Source organism: Macaca thibetana, chromosome 2, assembly GCF_024542745.1.
Source record: "Macaca thibetana thibetana isolate TM-01 chromosome 2, ASM2454274v1, whole genome shotgun sequence".
Lineage (NCBI taxonomy): Eukaryota > Metazoa > Chordata > Mammalia > Primates > Cercopithecidae > Macaca > Macaca thibetana.
In genome coordinates, this window is record NC_065579.1 from 62,967,609 (window position 1) to 62,990,270 (window position 22,662).

The following is a 22,662-nucleotide window of genomic DNA, read 5'->3' on the forward strand; positions in this document are numbered from 1 at the left end:
GCGTATTCCCCTTGCAGTGAATCTGAATTTTTACAAAAGATAAACACAGAGTAGAAGAAGCAGTGAAATATGCATTGTCTCCGGTGAGCAGAGGGATGACTTCTAGTCTTGTCTTTCTCCCATACCTGTGAAGATAAGCTGTTAATTTACATTGTTAGGGTGAAACTCAACAGAACTCTGTTGTAGGGTAAAGATCTTGGGGCCTACAGGGAATTTACTTGTGAGCATATTGCAAGGGAAGTCCTCTGGGGAGGTATGTGTTCTATCTTTGTAGCTATCTACTTAGGAACAAAATGAGAGGCAGTTTTGCATGACTCAGTTCTCAAGCTTACCCTTTCCCTTTGACATAATGAGTTTGGGGTCTCAAGATTTTTATTTTCCTTTCACACTCACCAGCTGGATTTTAGCTATAAATGGGTAATCACTGTGTGTTGTTTTCCTTTCTCCCCTTTTCCAAATTGTTTTCATTGCAGCCACCCTCTTTTCCTTTAGCCATTGTAAACTGGGAATATGGAGAGTGGGAGGGGAGGGGAGGGGAGAAGAATTAAAATACATATTTATGTATAGTTTTCCAAACCAGAGAGTTGGAGCTGGATGCAATAACCGTAGAGTCTAGGTTATCTTTTTTTAGAAAGGGGATGGGTTTGTTTTCAATCACATATGAAATAGCTGCATGATAAATTAGTATATTTCTGAGTCATATATATGAGTAACTTGAATATATATCCATATATATGAATAAAGGAAGTTTGTAAGGTGACTCCCAATGATCCCTGCCTCCTGGTATTCACACCCTTGAGCAAATCTCTCTATTTAGTGTAGTTTGGACCTAATAGCTTGCTTCTAGTAAATAGAATATGGCAAAAGTGATGAGACGTCACTTCTGAGCTCAGGTTATAAAAAACTGTGACTTATGTCTTGCTTGCACTCTCTCTGGACCTTCTTGCTTGCTCTGCTGAAGCAAACCACCAAGTTGTGAGCTGCCCTATGAAGAGGCCACATACAAAGAACTGAAGGAGACCTCCAGTCAATAGTCAAGAAAACACTGAGGCCCGCAGGTGTAAATGACACTGATGAACGGAATCTTGCCAACCATCATGTCAGTGAGCTTGAAAGCAAATCTTTCCCCAGTTGAGCCTTCAGATAAGACTAAAGTCCCGGCCAACACCTTGTTTGCAGCCTTGTGAGACTGAAACAGGGGACCCAGCTAAGCTATGCCTGGATTCCTGACTCACAGAAAATGAGAGATAATAATTGTTGCTGTTTAAGCCACTATGTTTAGGGTTATTCATTATGCAACAATAAGTAACTAATACACTATAGCTGCTAAACCGCTCAAGGATAGACTACAGCATATATCTATCTATCATTTTTTGTCTGCCCAGAATCAAATGACATCTTTTCTCATAAATATACATTGATTTTCCTTTAGGAAAACATTCCTTCCACTATTCTCAGTGACTGGCTAGATGGGATTGACTCATTTTCCCCTGCCTCTCCCTAAGTAAATACACTTGACTCAGGCTCAGCATATGAAATCCAAGGCTGAGGTTTCTCCTGGAATTACTAGGGGAAAAAAAGCACTCTTTCCGCTGAACTTGAAGTTGGTAGAATGTCAGTCTGGAACTACCAAGGCCACAAAATAGAGCCTTTCTGAAAACTAAGACAATTGCAGAGAAAAGAAGAGTCAAGGAAGAGAAAGAGATGAAGTCCTCTTGGCATTATTTAAGCCTCTGAACCAATAATGCCTCTCAAGTCAGTCTATCTCTTAACTTCACATGAATCAATAAATTTCCTTTTTTTCCTTTATTTTTCACTTTAAATCAATTACAGCTGAATTGATGAAAAAAAAATTTCAAGGTAATAATTTAGGGGGTCCATAAAACCAAGGACCAAATCTGTCTTGTTCACTACTGTATTCCTCATTGGTTAGCCCAATGCCTGGCAAGTAGGGATCACTCAATAGATATCCATTGAATGAGTGAATAAAATCATTCTAAAAAGAAACAGTGAATAGGCCTAACTTAGCAAAAATGCAGTCAAATGTTTTATAACATGGAGAAAGTAAAAACTCTTTAAAAAATAAAAATAATGTTCTAGTTTAAAACTTTAAAAAAGTATTTATAAATATTATTTTAAACACAAAGATAATTTAGATTAGATAAGCCATTTAAGCATTTCAATGGTTCATCTTATTTCACATAAAAATCCTCTCATCACTAGGATAATTTCTTTTTATTATGAAAGAAGAATTCCTCTTTCTAGATATAGTCTTACATTGGGGCATATCTGTAATTAAGGCTAGAACTTTTTAGCACTACTATATTAGCTATAAATATAATATTATACCCCAATTAGTTGATTAGAACTCACAATGGATTCTATGTCATATCCAGAATATTATAATGGTTTAGATCTCAGGTTAATTAGAAGAAATATATATTAAATCATCATCTGGATCCTAAATCCTTCTTAAAGGAAACACAGAAGATGGAGGGCATGTCAAATCACACTGTGGAGATAGAATCAGCCCAGTCCAGACTGAGAAACTCTACCAGATAACTTGGTTCTTCAACAAACAAACTGCAGGGCAGGAAATAGAGATAGAAGGGGACTCTACAGACGAAAAGAGACTCAAAAAATATATCAGCCAATTGCAATATGTAAAATTGGATCCTGATTCAAACAAAGTTTTGTGGCATGTAGGAAACAATTGGACATTTAAACACTTTGTGGATATTTGATCATGTTAAGAAATTGTTATTTTATATGATATGATAATGGTAGTGTGGTTATGTTAAAACAGAGTCCTTATCTTTTAGTTATATATACTAAAATATTTACAAATGAAATACAACGTCTGAATTTGGGGAACAAGGAAAGTAGACAGGACATGGACCGGGCAGGCTTAAGCATGAATTGGTGATTACTGGGGCCAGGTGATGAGCACATGGGGATTCAATATACTACTCTGTGTGTGTTTTAAATTATCTAAATAAAAAGTTTTATAATTTTAAAATAAATAAGCAGAATAAAGAAAAAGTATAATATACTTAATTATTAGTAATCTAGTGACAATATTATCCAAATTTTAAAATCTGGATATGTGGGCTAACAGAATATTTGAATAGACCTGCCTATGCTTCTAAATTTTTATAGTAATAATATGATTTATGAATACTGAAGATAGAGGCAATTGATACAGGCAAAAGGAAGAAGACAAAGGTCGAATCCTTCTTTTTCAGAGGATTTCTATTGACACATTGCACTTTGATCTTCTCCTTGTACCTTTCTTCAACTAATTATTAATATATTAAGGGCAAGGCACTGGGCTAGAGGCCCTGAAAGAGAGACAAAGATGAGCCATGAGGATACTTGTGCCCTCCCACTGATGGCTTTTGACCTGTAAAACATCTCTCTACTTCCCATTGCCACATTCCAACCTCCTTGTATTTATCTACAAAATATTTCACTTCAAAATTTTCTTCTGATGGGATTGAGGATACACTATTATGGCACTATGGCATACTGAATATTTTAAGCTAAAGGAATTTGATAAAACAAGAGCAGCAGGAGGTCAGTCTGACCTTCCCCAACTCTTCTTCTCTCACACAGGTCATAAAACCTAGAAAGGATTTTCTGACCTTTTCCTAAAGCAGGTCATAAGACTCTCATGTGAGAGGTACCCTCCCTATACCCAGAGGAAAGTTATATCCTTATTTCTGAAGACACAGGGACACAGAGAAGAATCTAAACATGCAGGTCTTGCTAAATTTTCCCTAGCTTATTACCACTAGATCATACCTTTTTTGGCCTACTGCGTATCGCCACAACTGTATACTCTTCATCAAACGTAGCGTAAAAGCACACAGGCTTAACTGTTTCTTCAGATCTACATTTCCTCAGGAAGGCTCTGGTGTCATGTAAAACTTACATTAAATCAGTTTATATGCTTTTTTCTTGTTAATATGCCTTTTGTTACAGGGACCTCAGTCATGAGCCTAGGATGGGTAGAGATATTTTTCTTCCCCTATACTTCTTAATTCCTAATAAGAACTTCCTATACCATTTTCCCATTTTGACTCTCCTTAGGTAATTCTTAAAATAAATTTAAAAAAAAAAAAAAATCAGGTTAAATAAGTTCATCCAATTACAAATAAGTAAAACAATTAACCCTGTCAGTAACTAGCAGATTAGGCCTGCCTTGGATTCAGCTCCAGGAGTCAAATCCAACATGCTCCTATTTGTTACAGCTTTTTCCTCAACATTTCCTCAATGTTTCCAATTTCACCGTATTTGTACTAAATGCATAACCGAGTAGCTTTGGCATTCAGGTTCTATATCTGTGAAAGGTTTTTATGTCAGAGAAAGTGACTAATGGCATAGTTAAAATATTTCTAATGTGACTGAATTTTTATAAGCTTGACTAAATATAATTAATGAAAATAATTCCATATTCTGTACAGTTAACTAATATGAAAAGAAGCAGGTTTAATCAACCTTGGAACATAATCATACCTGCATGGCCCTTCTTTTAGTTAATGTTACTTGAAAATTTTTCCACTCCCAATGTTGTTCCACCACATGTGCAAAAACAACATGTCCATTTCCACAGGCTCCAGCAATCTGAGTGCCATCAATAGACCACGCAATATTAAATATGCTGCCAGTGTTGGGTTTTTCTAATGCATATGACCACTGGGGGAGAAAAAACAAGAAAAAAATGGACTTACTGAAAAAAATTTTTAGGAAGTTTTAAATCAGGCACATGACAACATATTAAGATCATTTTTAAAAGAATGTCAGTTCTGGAATTATTAAAATATTTTTCTTACTAAAATTACAGTGTACTGAATGGAAAACACAGATGTAATTGTTGAAGTCCACAGTAGAACATCATGATAAAACACCATATGAAATATCTCAAGAACTATAAAAAACCCACATCATTTCAATGTTTACTATTCCTTTTCAGTAATAATACTTAATAGGTAAACACAAAGATTCTGTAGAAAAAACAAAGACATCTTATTATTCATTCTTAATATATAGTCTCCACATCTAAAAAAAATCTCATTACAATATTTTAAGAATGTCACAAAAAAATTGAAACTCAACACACAATGTAACTAAAATAGCTCTGACACACATCCTAAATCATGAAATTACATGAAATTGGATTTCTTTCTTTTCTTTTCTTTTTTTTTAACGGACTGCAGTAAGTATAACGTCTCCTAGAACCTATCTATCTATTTGAGAAAGTTATTTAGAGATATCAATAAGCATTAAATAGGACAAAAGAGATTCTTGTGTGTGTGTGTATAAGTAAGACATAAGAAAAAAAGCAAACTTTTTAATACATGGTATTATATGCACTTGTTTCATTTTTCAGATGCAACATATGTTATTTGCTAGGATGATTAATTTGACTAAACTTATATACATATTCTCTTTCCATTTCTCCAGCCTTACAGCGTATAATCACAGTCTTGATTTTGTTGTTGTTGTTGCTCTTGGCTGGATATAGATAGATAGATAGATAGATAGATAGATAGATAGATATAATTTGTTTGTTTGTTTTACTTTTTTTTTTTTCCAGAAATACTCATTATTAGCTACAGGCTCACTTTGACAACAAATCTGGGGGAATGGAAAAATATAAAGATTTACTAATTGATACTATTACAAAACAAGAATTTAAAATTCCTAATAAAAGTTCATACATAACAAAAACATACTGAAAGGCTCTTTGACCCCTTGCTGACACTCTTTTACAACTCTCCCCACCCTCCAGCTTTAGAGCCACTAACTGTTTCTTTAATGGCTTCAGTAAAGGCCTAATAATAAAGTTATCAAGGAGAAGATAATGAACAAACCATAACCTTTGCTTCATCAGCAGTATGAAAATACTAGAAACTTCCTTTTCAAAAATTAAGAAGAATCAATTAAAAAAAGAATACATATAATATTTGAAGTCATCTTTTGAAAATAACTGTAAGACTGGGAACTTCAAAGATACTAATAACCTGCTTTGGGCGATAAAATGAAATTAATTCATTTGTGTTTGACAAAAAAGAATTATGAAACACTACATGAATACTATTTTACATAAAGATTAAAAGTGGTTGGTAATGACAAATGAGTCTTGATTTATTAACATATAGGCTTATGGCATATCTCTCTTTCTAAATCTAGTCTATCCTCATGGTGTAGAAGAAACAGAGATCTTAGTTTAATTTCTATTTTAAAATAATACATTCATATAACATTCCTTCCTTAACCATGGGGATAAGTCCCAGGATCCCCAGTGGAAGCCTGACACTATGGATAGTACTAAACCCTATGCATCCTATGTTTTTGTCTATATATACACACCTATGTTGAAGTTTAATTTATAAATTAGGGAAAGTAAGAGATTAACAATGTCTAATAATACAATAGAACAATTATAAAAATATACTATAGTAGAAGTTACGTGAGTGTGATCTCTATGTCTGGAAATTCCATTTCGGACTGCAGTTGACAGAGGGTAACTGAACTCACAGAAAAAGAAACTGTGAAAAAGGGAGGACTACCGAATTTAAAGTATAGTTTTAAAACACTGGAAGAACCAAATCAGCCAGAAAGAAATGTCTTACTAAAATTAAACAGAAATATTTATCTAAGAACTTACAGATGCATGATCCTAAGAGGAGAAAATGAAATGTTTAGATAATAGTATATCATCATCCCATATTCAACTGATTTCCTTTACAGTCCACACGAACCAACAAAAATAAAATCTGCAACATGCAACTTATCCCTGAAAACACATCTCAAGGAATACAGATTGAGTATCCTTTACCTGAAATGCATGGGGGCCAGAAGCAAATTTTGGATTTCTTCAGATTTTGAAATATTTGCATATTCATAAGAAGATATATTGAGAATGAGACCCAAATCTAAACACAAAATTCATTTATGTTTCATATATATGTTATACACATAGCATAAAGGTAATTATATATATATTTCTTATACATAGCATAAAGGCAATTATACATATATTTCTTATAATTTTGTGCATGAAACAAAGTTTTGCAGATGTTTTGGTTGTGGCCTGTCACATGAGGTCAAGTGTTGGAATTTTCTACTGGTGGCATCATGTTGGTGCTCAAAAAGTTTCGGATTTTGGAGTATTTTGGCTAGGTACTTTACTCTTTTTGTGACAGTTGTGAATGGGAGTTCATTTGTGATTTGGCTCTCTGCTTGTCTGTTGTTGGTGTATAGGAATGCTAGTGATTTTTGCACATTGATTTTGTATCCTGAGACTCGGCTGAAGTTGATTATCAACTTAAGAAGCTTTTGGGCTGAGATGACAGGGTTTTCTAGATATATAATGGGATCATATCATCTGCAAACAGGGATAGTTTGACTTCCTCTCTTCCTATCTGAGTACCCTTATTTTTTTTTTCCTTGCCTGATTGCTCTGGCCAGAACTTCCAATATTGTATTGAATAGGAGTGGTGAGAGAGGGCATCCTTGTTCTGTGCCGGTTTTCAAGGTGAATGCTTCCAGCTTTTGCCCTTTCAGTGTGATATTGGCTGTAAGTTTGTCATATATGGCTCTTATTTTGAGGTATTCTTTCAACACCTAGTTTATTGAGAGTTTTTAACATGAACGGATGTTGAATTTTATCGGAAGCCTTTTCTGCATCTATTGAGATAATCGTGTGGTTTTTGTCTTCAGTTCTGTTTATGTAATGAATCACATTTATTGATTCGTGTATGTTGAATCAGCCTTGCATCTGGGGATGAAGCCTACTTGATCATGGTGGATAAGCTTTTTGATGTGCTACTGGATTCACTTTGCCAGTATTTTGTTGAGGATTATTGCATTGATGTTCATCGAAGATATTGGTCTGAAGTTTTCTTTTTTTGTCATATCTCTGCCAGGTTTTGGTATCAGGATGATGCGGACCTCATAGAATGAGTTGGGGAGGAGTGTCTCCTTTTTAATTTTTGGAATAGTTCCAGTATGTCGCCCCAATTTTAGTAACTATTAAAGACTTATTTTCTGCTGATTAGGTTTCGATTATATTGTTTTATTACTAATCTAAAACAGAGAGAAATAATTTTATTTTTTAATCTTTTATTTTGAGTTCAGGGGTACATGTACAGGTTTGTTATATAGGTAACCTTGTATCATGGGGGTTTGTTATCATTAATGGGTACTGGGCTTAATACCTTGGTGATGAAATTTTAATTTTTAATGCTTACATTTAAAATAATTTTTAAATTGTAAATTAAAAAATTTTTAATGTAAGAATTTAATTTAACTTTACTATCACGATATTGTTATACAGGTTGAGCATTCCTAATCTGAAAAATTCAAAAGCCAAAATACTCCAAAATCCAAAATTTTTGACATAGAGAACACAGTAGAAGCAGGAACGTCATTCTCTAACCTTCTTTCACCCCTCTCCCAAGGCAGGTCAGTTCATCAAGGGAGAGGTACCTTCCCTGTACTGGGAGGAAAGGAACATCCTTATCTCTAAAGACACAGGAATGCAGAGAGGAATAATCTGAACAGAAAGGCTTTGCTACATTTCCCCCAGTTTTTTAGCATTAGATCATAACCTCTCTGTCCAATCATACTTTTGTATGACAGTTCATTTGTAATAAAACCTAAGCATAAAAATACACAGGTTTCCCTGTTTCTTGGGGTGGGGGTGGGGGGGGGCGGGTCTTCATTTCTGAAGGCTTCCATGTTATGTAAAGTTTGTATTAAATAAAATTGTATGCTTTTTTTTTGTTGTTGTTAATCTGTCTTTCGTTATTTATAGGGTCCTCATCCATAAACCTAAGATGGGAAGAGACACACTTTTTCTCCCCTATACTGTTACTTATCTTATCGTTTTCTTTGACCAGACTATCTCTTACTTTAAGATGTTACTCAAAGTGTGCAAGCCAGCAGCATCTATATCACGTGTGAGCTTATTAGAAATGTAAATTCATGGACCCTACCCCAAGCTATTGAATCTGAATCTCTGGAGAGACAGGAAGCTTTTAACAAGCTCTTGAGATAATTCTTATGCACATAAAGTTAGGATACTTGTTATCAATGCTAGCTGCACATTATTATCATCTTAGAAACTTTTTAAAAAGAGAGCCAAAACCCTAGCTCTGATCCAACCAATTAAATCCAGAATCTCCTGGGGGTAGGTCTGGATGTGTGTTTAAAAGTTCTCTAGGTGATGTTAATAAAGAGCCATTGTTTCAAGAGAAGAGCAAAATTTGTAATTTAGTTTATCATTAGCAGCTGGCTCTCTGACAGTACCTTACCAACTCATCTGCTAACTATTAAGACAATTATACAACCTTGTCTTAGCCTCTAAACCAGCTTCTCCTAGGTATGTGTACATTTGGCTTGTTATATTCATAAACTAATTTTTTTCTTTTGCACTTTTTATTTCTTTGAATTTCAAACATAAACTTAAGTAGGAATAATAATACAAAGCAGTGGTTTTCAAACTTTAGTGTGCATCAGAGTTACCTAGAAGGATTGTTAAAATGGATTCCTGGGCCCGACCCCAGAGTGTCTGATTTAGTGGATGTGGGCTGGGGTCAAAAAATTTGCATTTCTAACAAACTCCCAGAGGGTCCTGAAGCTACTGGGCCAGTGACCACACTTTGAGAATGACTGGCATAATAGACCCCCATTTACCTGTTACCCAGTTTCCAACAATTATCAACTAATGGCTAATTCTCATCTCCTCTGTACCACCATCCACTTCTCCATGGCCCAGATTATTTAAAGCAAATCCCTATCATATCATTTCATCAATAAATATTTCAGCACATAGTAGTCCCTTCTTATCCACAGGGATAGGTTCCAAGACCCCCAGTGGAGGCCTGAAACCACAGATAGTTCTGTACTGTCTATATAACACTATGAACAGATTTGTTTTTCCTCCTTCACAATTTCATGGATAGAAGATTCATTTTTACCATAGATGTTAGTAACCTCGGCATACCATCTTTTTCTAATTGAGAACTTTCACCTTTTCACTTAAAGGAAGCACTTTATGGATTCTCTGTGGCACACTGAATTGCTAGCATCCTTACTCTTGTGCTTTGGGGCCATTATTAAGAAAACTAAGGGTTACTTGAACACACGCCCTGAAATACTGTGACAGTTGATCTGACAACTAAGCCAGCTACTAAGTAACTTATGGGTGGGTAGTGTATACAGAGTGGATATACTGGACAAAGGGATGACTCATGTCCTGGGAAAACGAAGTAGGATGGCTTGAGATTTCATCATGCTGCTCAGAACAGTGTGCAATATAAAACTTATGCATTTTTTATTTCTAGAATTTCCCTTTAATATTTTCAGATCATGGTTGCCTATAGGTAACCGAAAAATCATGAAAGCAAAGCCACAGACAAGGAGGAACTACTATATATCACTAAAAAGACAAAAGGCTTTTTAAACCCAACTTCAATACCATCATTAAGTCACTGTTCAAAATTTCCCAATTGCCATTTTTTTTCCAATTTGTTTCCAGTTTGTGTCAATCAAGATGCAAATAAGGTACAACCACTATGTTTGATGGGTAAGATCTATATGTTCTCCTTCCACATCTTTTTACCCTTGTAAATTTTTTTTTTTTTTTTTTTTTTTTTTTTTTTTTTGAGACAATGTCTTGCTCTTTCATCCATGCTGGAGTACAGTGATGCAATAGCTTACTCTAGCCTCAATCTCCAGGCTCAAGTGATCCTCCCACCTCAGCATCCTGAGTAGCTGGAACCACAGGTGCATGCCAAGACAGCGGGATTTTTATTTTTAGTAGAGATGAGGTTTATGTTGTACAGGCTGCTTTTGAACTCTTGAGCTCAAGTGATCCTCCTGCTTTGGCCTCCAAAAGTGCTGGGATTACAGGCATAAGCCACCATGCCTGACCTCCCTTTGTAATTTTGTGGTTGTTGAAGAAACTGGGTCGTATGTCCTATAAAATTTCCCAGTCTGGATTTTGGCTTCTGCATTCTCATGGTGTTATTTAACATTTCCTCTGTCCCCTTTATTTCCTGTAAATTAGTAGTTAGATTTAGAGTCTTGATCAGATTCAGGTTCCATATTTTTGGCAAGAAAACTTCATAGGTGATGTTGTATACTGTTGCAATTTGTTTAGTGAGGTACTTAAGTTAGGTTTTGTGTGGCACAGTGAGGAACATTCATGGAAAGATTAGGTTTACTACTCATAGGTCTAAGCGAGAAGGCAGAGCCAATGGGAAGGTGTGGGGTGTTATCAAGAACATGAACGCTCGACCAGCAGATGGGGAGCAAGAGAGACAGGGTGAGACCTTCGGGTGGAAGCTTTTATTGGTGTGCAGGGTGTTACCTAGGTGGGTTTCCCCTGGCGACCCCTAGGTGGGGTTGATTGGAGGGAGCACAAGGATAAGCACAGGAACTTGGGGATTACATTATCAGGTTCCTAACACTTAAAAGTAGAAGGTGATCAAACAGTTCGGGGTACGGGGCCTTATCTATCTAGAAGATAAAATGCTAACTAGATGGAGACTATCTCAAAATAGATGGGTCAAAAGTCAGGGACAAGACAACAAAATGGATGCTGGGACAGCATTACATGAATAAGAGTAATGACATGTACTTCTAGTAGGAAGCAATTAACATCTGTTGCCTCTCTTCTTACGCTTTTAGTAAATGACGATCATTGCCTACATCTACTAATTCAGTAGGGTTGCAAAATGGGTAATCTTCTAATCTTTTCTTCACTTACTAACTGCAATAATTTTAGAAAAAGAAGTATCTTCTCATCACCTATTTGGTTACCCTGGGGTATATATATCAAAGGCAGGATAAATTCTTTATTATTTCCAGTTAGTTGCCATCATGTGTTGCTTAATGAAGGGGATGCATTCTGAGAAATGGGCTATTAGGCGATTTCATCATGTGAACATCATAGTGTGTACTTACACAAATATAGATAATATAGCACCTAGACTATATGGTATAGCCTGTTGCTCCTAGGCTACAAACCTATCAAGCGCCTTACTGTACTGAATACTATAGGAAACTGTCACACAATGATAGTAGTAGACCTAAACATACCTAAACACAAAAAAAGGTATAATAAAATACAGCATTAAAACATAAAAAATGGTATACCTGTATATGACACTTACACGAATGGAGCTTGCAGGCTTGGAAGTTGTTCTGGGTGAGTCAGAGAGTGAATGGTGAGTGAATGTGAAGGCCTGAAACACTACTGCATACTACTATCAATTTTATAAACACTGTATACTTAGGCTACTAAATTCATTGAAAAGTATTTTTCTTTCTTCAATAACAAATTAACTTCAGCTTACTATAACTTTTTTGCTTTATAAACCTCTTAATTTTTTAAACTTTTTGACTCTTGTAGTAACACTAAGCTTAAAATAAAACATGTTGGGACAGCTGTACAAATATATTTTCTTTATATCCTTATTCTTTATGTTTTTTTCTATCTTTAAAATTTTTTGTTTTTTTTTTACTTTTTAAACTTTCTTGTTAAAAACTAAGATATAAACACACACATTAGCGTAGGCCTACACAGGGTCAGAATCATTAATATCACTGTCTTCCACCTCTACACCTTGCCCAATGAAAGGTCTTCAGGGGCAATAGCATGCATGAAGCTGTCATTCCTTATGATAACAATGTCTTCTTCTGCAATACCTCCTGAAGGACCTATGTGAGGCTGTATTACAGTTAACTTCTTTTTTAAATTGGAGTACACACTAAAATAACAATAAAAAGGATAGTATAAGAAATATATAAACCAGTACCACAGTCATCTATTATCATTACCAAGTATTACGTACTGTACATAATTGTACATGCTGTACTTTAATATGGCTGACAGCACAGTGGTATGTTTACACAAGCATCAACACAAACACATAAGTAATGTGTTGTACTATGATACTAGGATGGCTATGGCATCACTAGGCAATAGGAATTTTTCAACTCCATTGTAATCTTATGGGACCACTGTCATACATGCAGTCTGTCACTGACCAAAATGTTATTATGTGGTACATAATTGTATCACTTTTCAAAAATATAAATTTGAATAGTGACCAGATACTTGATGATACTTAAAAATTGCTGTTAATTGTCTTCAGATTTAATAATGGTATTGAGGTTAGGTTAACAATAGACTTTGTGTTTTCAGTGATATATACTAAAATATTTGGTGACAGAATGATAGGATGCCAGGGATTTGCCTAAGTGGGTGGTGGTACAGATGAGATATGTTATTAGTTGATAATTGTTGGAAGTTGAGTAATGGGTAAATAGCGGTTCGTTATACCAGTTGGTATATACACCTTTGATGTGTTTCAATAAATAGAATGCTCAAATTGGCTCAATTTTTTTTTGAGACAGAGTCTCGCTCTGTCGCCCAGGCTGGAATGCAGTGGCACGATCTCGGCTTACTGCAACCTCTGCCTCCTGGCTTCAAGCAATTCTCCTGCCTCAGCCTCCAGAGTAGCTGGGACTACAGGCACCTGCCACCACGCCCAGCTAATTTTTGTATTTTTAGTAGAGACAGGGCTTCACCACATTGGCCAGGCTGGTCTTGATCTACTGACCTTGTGATCCGCCTGCCTCGGCATCCCAAAGTGCTGGGATTACAGGCGTGAGCTACTGTGCCCGTTTCAAATTGGCTCACTTTTAGCCAGTCAGATCTCTTTCAACTTGGGTGTTTTTTTTTTTTTTTAGTCTTCTTGACAGACTCTTACAGCTTTTTTTTTTTAGACACTTACCTTGTTTCCTAGTATGATAAAATGTCCAGATTCATATTTTAGATTTCCTGACTTACACAGGGAATTCTCAGCGGAGCACTGGTTCATGTTATAAAAATGTGGAAAATATTATTTAAAGAATGCCCACAAGTGCTTAGATACTATTACTGAGTTGATCATTGCTTTTCTAGGTCTTTTTAATGGACAGAAATAGGTAATTTTTTCAACATAAAAAACAAACTCTAATGCTTTCCATTCCAATCCAGGAACTATCGGATTTCTACTTACCCTCTCCAATCTTACCTCAGGATCTCCTTTAATTAGCTGGAAAAATCCTAATTCTTTTTTTTTTTTTTTTGAGATAGAGTTTCAATTCACTATGTTTTTCAGGCTGATTTGTCAAACTCGGTTCGGCAAAAAAAAAAATCCCAATTCTTTCTTTTTTCTTTTTTTGAGACGGAGTCTTGCTCTGTCACCCAGGCTTGAGTGCAGTGGCACAATCTTGGCTCACTGCAACCTTTGCCTCCCAGGTTCTCCTGCCTCAGCCTCCTGAGTAGCTGGGACTATAGGCACCCGTCACCACACCTGGCTAATTTCTGTATTTTTAGTAGAGATGGGGTTTTGCCATGTTGGCCAGGCTGGTCTCAAACTCCTGACCTCAGGTGATCCACCCACCTCAGCTTCCCAAAGTGCTGGGATTACAGGCATGGGCCGCCACCCCCGGCCCTAAAAATCCCGATTCTTAAGACAACAATATAGATACTCAGAATAACACTATTAATACCACAAACACATGATTATAAAAGAGTTTAAAACTTCTTTTTGCATTCTATTTTTCCCTTAGGCCAATTTTCTTTTAAGCAACAACTTTGTCTGAAGGTAGGGCAGTCTTGAAAAAGTGTGAGGCTGACCAATTTGGTTTTTAGCTCTGGGCAAATATCACTGGCATTTCCTCAAATATCCAGTACCTTGAGGGTGTTCTACAACTAGCCAAAATCTCTCCATAAAGGGCCATCTCCTGGGCAAAAATATTCTATACCTCTCTTCACATGCTCTGAAGTCTGCTCTCAGCTAGCCTAGTTACTTAGAAAAGGACCTAATAAAAATAAGTTTAATGTGTTACTCCCATGATACTATTATATTTTAAGAAACAATTTCTTAAAGCAATAAAGCTAGTGAGGGAATTTTTTTATCAGTAAGAAGGTGAAATCCTTCCCAAGTTATCTACTACCTACATGACTCATTGCTAACATTGGCCCTAAAATGCAGTTACAAAGATATAGTTTATATCTTTGCAGGTTTATCTGCAGTGTTCTATTACTGCTGTAACAAATTACCACAAATGTAGAGGCTTAGAAAAACATAAATTGATTATCTTGCAGTTCTCTAAGTCAAAAACCCAACATGAGTTTCACTGAGCTAAAATCAAGGTGCTAACAGAGCTGCATTCCTTTCTGGAGGCTCTGGGAGAAGGTCCATTTCCTTGATCATTCAGATTGTGGGCAGAACTGTTTCTTGCAGTTGTATGACTGAGGTCCCCATTTCCTTGCTGGCCATTCATAGCTTCTAGAGGCCACCTGCATTCCTTGGTTTGCAGTCCACTTCCTTCGCCTTTAAAGCCAGCAACAGCAGGTGGAGCTGCTCTTACTTTGAATCTGTCCTTCTTCGTCCACTAACCCCCAGCTAGGAAAGGTTCTCTGCTTTTAAGAATTAATGTGATTATATTGGATGACTGGATAATCCAGGATAATTTACCATCTAGAGGTCCCTACCCTTAATCACATCTGCAACGTTCCTTTTGCCATATTAGGTAGCATATTCGAAGGTTCTGGGGATTAGCACATGGATATCTTCGGAGGCCCATTATTCAGCCAGTCATTAAGTTACATTAGGAAGAACATAGCAGTTAATTTGGGGATTGTAAAAGCATATTCCTTTTTTTCTAAAGATTCATATTTAGATATGAGCATAAACACATAAAATTATATTTTTACTACTTTTTTTTCTTTTTTTTTTTTTTGAGACAGGTTCTCACTCTGTCACCATGCTGGAGTGCAGTGGCGCGATCATAGCTTACTGCAGCCTCAATCTCCTGGGCTCAGGCAATCCTCCCACTTCAGCCTCTTGAGTAGCTACAACTACAGGCACTTGCCACCACACCTGGCTAATGCTTTTTTGGTATTTTTTGTAGAGATGGGGGTCTCACCATGTTGCCCAGGCTGATCTTGAACTGGGCTCAAGCAATCTGCCTGCCTTGGCCTCCTAAAGTCTTACCACTCTTTAAATGTAGTTTGCGATTTGTGGTTTTGGCTTTCAAGGACTTATTAACAATGATTTAAAAAAAAAAAAAACCTAAACAATATTTTGACTATGTGACCACGTTGCCACCAAGTGGTGGTAGGAACTTGGCATGTGGCACTGGATTATTAAAGATACCCAAAAGAAAACATTTTAAGTTATTGAAGAAGTTGCTTTTAAAAAGAAAAAAATAACCAAAATAGGTACACTTACCCCAACCTGCCTAGACACAACTCATTAGACCAGGCATGTGTACCAAACCTAAGCTGAGTCAGTGATCCCTTCCCTGAGGGAGTGCTTAAAATTGGGATTAAGAATCTTGTCTCAGTCTGACTGCTCTCTCAAATAAAAAAACGTATACTTCAGAGTTGTTAACACTGGTCACTTCCCAGCACATAAACTGAGGGGGGTAAAAAAGGTCAATCCACTGGAAAAGAAAAAAAGGACCTGGATATACAGACAGAAGCGACAAAAGACACAAAGAAAACAGGCACTTTCTGTGTTCTCCTAGCACTCCAGTTCCTGTTTCCTGAGGTCTGGCTATATCCTTTCCCTGGCTTCTAGAAGATATCCCTGTATCCTTATAACCAAATCTCCTTTTTACTTAATGGTTTCTTCTACTTTCTTCAACTAAAAGAAAACATAGAGTAACTTTGAAGTCATAAGATCAGCCATACTTCTCCAGCACTGCTTGTGTTTTTCTCACTTCTGGCAGTGAGAAAAGGCTGCAGTGTTGCCTCTTCCTATATAATAACTTCATATTAAAAAACAAAGAAACAATCAATACACTAATACTTATAAGAAGAAGCAAGCAGGATGTCCAATGCCCATAGAAAAGGTATCATAGAATCGTGGAGTTGAAAAGAGAGAGGTAATCATTTAGCTTAGACAATTTATTTTGTAGATGAGAAATGTAAAGACCAAGAAGAGGCCTTTGACTTTGTAAATTCACCGCTGGAGCCTTGACTCCAGGCTCTACAAACATACTAATGCTACTCTTACATTAAAACAAAATAAGCAATCATGTTAAACAGCACAATATAGGGAATAACAATTCAGAATGTTTTATAAAGTGTTGATAGATCAAAAAATGATACATTCCTTTGAGCGAAGAGACTATTTTTTTCCTTCTGTATTCTGTCAAATTGCTTAGGCATGCAGGTTATTTCTCAACAGGGAAATAAATATTTAAACTAAAAAACATGACTTGACTATAGAGACTTTTAAAAGTATCTCCTCAATGTCAACCTCACCCTTATCTTTACTATTCCTGTATAAATATATTACATTGAAAGGATCCTCAAAAGGATAATCTTTCGCTCTTTCTGCCATCTTGGAGCCTGTGGAGGCCTGCAGGGAACAGGATGTCTAAAAGGGAAATAGGTTGGGAGGCTGTGGTACAAGATCATGTTTGCTTGCTCTAAGTGGGGTCTCCAGAACCAAAGGGAGTACACAGCTCTTCCTGAAGTTGAAGATGTTTATGCTAGAGATGAAACTGAATTCCATTTGGGCAAGAGATATGCTTATGTATATAAAACAAAGAACAACATAGTGACTCCTGGTGGCAAACCAAACAAACTAGAGTAATCCGTGGAAAGATAATTTGGGCCCATGGAAACAGTAGCATGGTTTGTGCCAAAATCCAAAGAAATCTTCCTGCTAAGGCCACTGGACACAGAATCTGTGTGATGCTGTACCCCTCAAGGATTTAAGCTAACGAAAAGTAAATAAAAGTGGATTCGTGTTCTTGGGGGGAAAAAAAGCATAAACTTTGGCCAAGTTCAAGAAATTCAATTCATAAAATTGTACATTTACAAAGTAAGTTTAAGTGGAAGAGAAAATAGATGCAAAGTTTCTTACATTCATTTAGGGCACATTAACTGATGTTTAGGAGCAGTTACTGCAGATGGTAAGTCATTGCAATTATTTTAATTGAAAAGATGAACAGGCAGATACCTTTTTATTATAATGCCTAACTGAATATTCAAGGACAGAGAAAATGAGAATCACAAAAAGTATCTCTTACACAAGCAATAGCACCACCTGCTGATAAATAAAAGCAACAATGTCAGCTAATTAAAAATGAGGCCAAGTACTTCATATATTTAGATCTTTCCCCTTGGACACTATTGTTTAATACAGCATAATTCATTAATATATTGTATAATTTATTTATTTATAATAACTATGTTAATTTGAACATCTGTGCCCTTACAATTGGAATCAAGCATTTCTTAAAAATCAAAGGTAAAAATAAAATTTATCATGTAATATAGAAAACATTATGGTACTATGACTTTTAATTTTTATCCCAAAGGTAATTCATTTGTACCATATTTATTTTACTTACCATCCAGTAACGTACATTTAGTTTCTATATTTGTTTTTATGTTCCCTGATCATCTCACTTAAAATAATGCCATCTCCTTTGCCCAGCTTAATTTTTATAGCACTCATTACCGTTTAAAATGTTACTTTTGCTTGTTTATAGTCTTTCATCCGATGGAATAAAACCTTTCAACAACACAGAATTTATTTATGGATTTTCTTTGACAACTAGGGCAAGTGCCTGGCATCTAACAGACTCTCAATAAATGTTTGTAAAAGAATTGATAAATATGAAAATAAACGAGCAAATTAATATGCAATGCACTTTTATACTTCCCTGAAGTAATAGCTATGTCAAAAGTTTCAAAGCTCTTGACAGATTTTACCAAATCATCCTTGAGAAAAGCTGTGCCAGTTAATGTTCCTATCAATGTTCCACAAAGAGCCCCATTTTCCCATTTTCTGATGAATGGGAATGGCATAACATTGTAATTTTTATCTGCATAAAACTCATTGCTAAAGAGACAACACATTTTGCATTTCTGGGGGTATGTACCCTTCTTTTATCCTTTGCTTTTTCCCAATTCCAGAATTCCCATAATATTCCTTTTGTATAATTTCTATCCTTTTACTGGTATTTTCTATTTGTTCAGACTGTGATCTGTTTTCCTTTGGCTCTTTGAGCATATTTAAGATCACTGCTTTAAAGTCTTTGTCCAGTCTCTTCAATAAATTATGCTGGGAAGACTGGGTATCTATATGCAGAAGAATGAAACTAGACCCCTATCTCTCACCATATACAAAAATCAAGTCAAAATGGATTAAAGCCTTAAATTGAAGACCCAAACTATGAAAATACTACAAGAAAGCATTGGGAAAAATCTCCAGGACGTTGGCTTGGGCAAAAATTTCTTGAGTAATACTCCACAAGTACAGGCAACCAAAGCAAAAATGGACAAATGGGATCACATCAAGTTAAAAAAGCTTCTGTACAGCAGAGGAGACAATCAACAAAGTGAACACACAACTCACAGAATTGGAGAAGATATCTGCAAACTACCCATCTGACAAAGGATTAGTAACCAGAATACATAAGGAGACCCAACAACTCCACAGGAAAAAAATTTAATAATCTGATAAAAAAATTGGGCAAAAGGTGTGAATAGATATTTCTCAAAAGAAGTCACACAAATGGCAAATGGGTATATGAAAAGGTGCTCAATATCACTGAGCATCAGAGAAATGCAAATCAAAACTACAATGACATATCATCTCACTGCAGTTAAAATGGCTTATACCTAAAAGACAGGCAATAACAAATGCTGGTGAGGATGTGGAGGGAAGGGAACACTCATACACTGCTGGTGAGAATGTAAATTTGTACAACCACTTTGGAGAACAGTTTAGAGGTTCCTCAAAAAACTAAAAATAGAGTTACCATATAACCAAGCAATCCCACAGCTAGGTATATACCTAAAAGAAAAGAATCAATATATCGAAGAGCTATCTCCATGTTTGTTGCAGCTCTGTTCACAATGGGCAAGATGTGGAAGCAACTTAAGTGTCCATCAACAGATGAATAGATAAAGAAAATGTGGTACATATACACAATGGAGTACTATTCAGCCACAAAAATGAATGAGATCCTGTTATTTGCAATAACATATATCGAAATAGAGATCACTATGTTAAGTGAAATAAGCCAGGTGCAGAAAGACAAATATCACATGTTCTCACTTATTTGTGGATTTAAAATCAAAACAATTGAACTCATGGAGATAGGGAGTAGAAGGATGACACCTGTAATCCCAGCACTTTGGGAGGCCAAGGTGGGTGGATCACTTGAGGTCAAGAGTTCGAGACCAGCCTGACCAACATGGGTGAAATCCAGTCTCTACTAAAAAAAAAGTACAAAAATCAGCCAGACGTGGTGGCAGGCACCTGTATTCCTAGCTACTCAGGAGGTTGAGGAAGGAGAATTGCTTGAACCCAGGAGGCAGAGGTTGCAGTGGGCCAAGATTGCTCCATTGCACTCCAGACTTGGTGACAGTGCAAGACTCTGCCTCAGAAAAAACAAAAAGAAGGATGGTTATCAGAGGCTGGGAAGGGTCATGGGTTCGGGCAGGAGAGCGGGTGGGAATAGTTAATACGTATTTTAAAAATCAGAAAGAACAAGATCTACTATTATTTGATAGTACAACAGAGTGACTATAGTCAATAATTTAATTGCATATTTAAAAATAACTAGAGGAGTATGACTGGATTGTTTGTAACACAAAAGATAAACGCTTGAGGGAATGGATACCCCATTCTCTGCGATATGATTATTATACATTGCATGCTGCATCAAAACATGTCATATACGCCATAAATATCTGCACCTACTGTGTATCTACAAAAACTAAAGTTAAATAAAAAAATCAAATCTATAAAAGTAGAGAGTAGAATAGTGGCTACAAGGTGGTGCGTAGTGGGGAATGGGGAAATGATGATTAAAGGGTATAAAGTTTCAGTTAGACAGGACAGAAAGTTTTCAAAATCTATTGCATAGCATGGTTAATAATAATAACAAAGTGTTGTAAATTTCAAAATTGCTAAAACAGAAGATTTTAAATGTTATCACTACAAAAAATGTTATGTAAGGTGATAGACATGTTAATTAGTTTGATATAATCCTTCCACGATGTATACATATATCAAAACAGCACATTGTACCTGTACCTCATAAATATAAACAATTACTATTTGTCAATTAACAATAAAACTTTGAAAAAAATTAAGTATTTGTGTAATAAGTCCAATGCTGGGCATTCTCAGGTATGGTTTCTATTAATCTCTTTCCCTGTGAATGGGCTGTAATTTCCTGCTTCTTGTATGCCTTGTAATTTTTTGTAGAAAATTGGATGTTTTTAATATCATAATGTGGTAATTCAGGAAATCAGAATCTCTCCCCAACAAGGCTTGTATTGTTGCTTGTTGAGGGCTCAGTTATCTGTCTATTTACTGACTTTTCCAAACTATTTTTGCAGACTGCTTTTTGTGTGTGGTCACTGAAGTCTCCATTCTGATATCTCAGTGGTCAGCCAGACAGAGCCAAAAAGAAAGAAAAAAAATACTCTCCCACTCTTTGCCAATTGGCTCTGACCTAGGCACTCCTTTAATACATAGCCAGACCACCTACAACTCTACTTTAGCTTTCACTCCTTGTTTGTTCATAGATGAAAGATTTTCCAGTGATACAAGCCCCACATCCTCTGGTCTTTTCTGAGCATGTGTCTGGCCCTGGGCATGTATGTTACATTCTAGATCCCTCAGTATATGTGAGGACCCTCCAAAGCCTTTATTCTTTATATTTTTTATTTTTTTATTTTTTTTTTTTGAGACGGAGTCTTGCTCTGTTGCCCAGGCTAGAGTGCAGTGGTCTGATCTCAGATCACTGCAAGCTCCCCCTCCCGGGTTTAACACCATTCTCCTGTCTCAGCCTCCCGAGTAGCTGGGACTACAGGCACCCGCCACCACGCCCGGCTAGTTTTTTTGTATTTTTTAGTAGAGACGGGGTTTCACCGTGTTATCCAGGATGGTCTTGATCTCCTGACCTCGTGATCCACCCGTCTCGGCCTCCCAAAGTGCTGGGATTGATTACAGGCATGAGCCACCATGCCTGGCCAATAAAGCTATTTTTAAAGAAAAATCATAGAATAGCATGCTGTCCTATAACCCAGTCTTTTTACTAAATAACATCACAAATATCTTTCCAGATAATTAAACATGATCCTTCTTCTCCATTTTTAATGAGTTGAGGGTACTGCACTTTAGGTATATAGAATAATAACCAATCAGTCTCCTGCTCATGGATATTTATTTTTACTTTTCACTATTAATACTGTGATGAAAACTGATATGCATATATCTTTGTGTACTTATGCAATGATCTCGTTAAAGAAAATTCCTAGAAGAGAGATTCCTGAGTCAAGGGATATGTGCGTCTGACATTTGGATATGTATTATCAAACTACCCTTCAAAAAGTCAAATCACTCATATTTCCACTAATACTGTATAAAGGAAGGAGCTCAATTCCTTCCTGCTCAACTGAAACTGAGGGTTTTAGGTCATTATTAATCTTTTCAACTTATTGGGTAAAATATATTATTTTATTTATTTACTTCTTTATTTTATATTTATTTATTAGTTAAATTGAACATCCTTTCATGTTTTTATTGGCCATTTATATTTGTCTATGAA

At 36.1% G+C, this 22,662-nt stretch overlaps 1 protein-coding gene and 1 pseudogene across 10 annotated transcripts in view; one reads left to right on the forward strand and one right to left on the reverse strand.

Annotated features, from left to right (window-relative positions):
* IFT80 (intraflagellar transport 80) overlaps positions 1–22,662 on the reverse strand; it is a 133,819-nt gene that overhangs the window by 57,177 nt on the left and 53,980 nt on the right. For all 10 annotated transcript variants that reach the window (XR_007723393.1, XR_007723394.1, XM_050779905.1 and 7 more), the window contains one exon: positions 4,519–4,698. Coding sequence is in view for 8 of the 10 variants with exons in the window: in XM_050779905.1 (XP_050635862.1) it covers positions 4,519–4,698 (180 nt within the window). In the remaining 2 variants the exon portion in view is untranslated. The remainder of the gene's footprint in view (positions 1–4,518; positions 4,699–22,662) is intronic.
* On the forward strand, positions 12,193–17,803 carry LOC126947689 (60S ribosomal protein L35a-like; annotated as a pseudogene).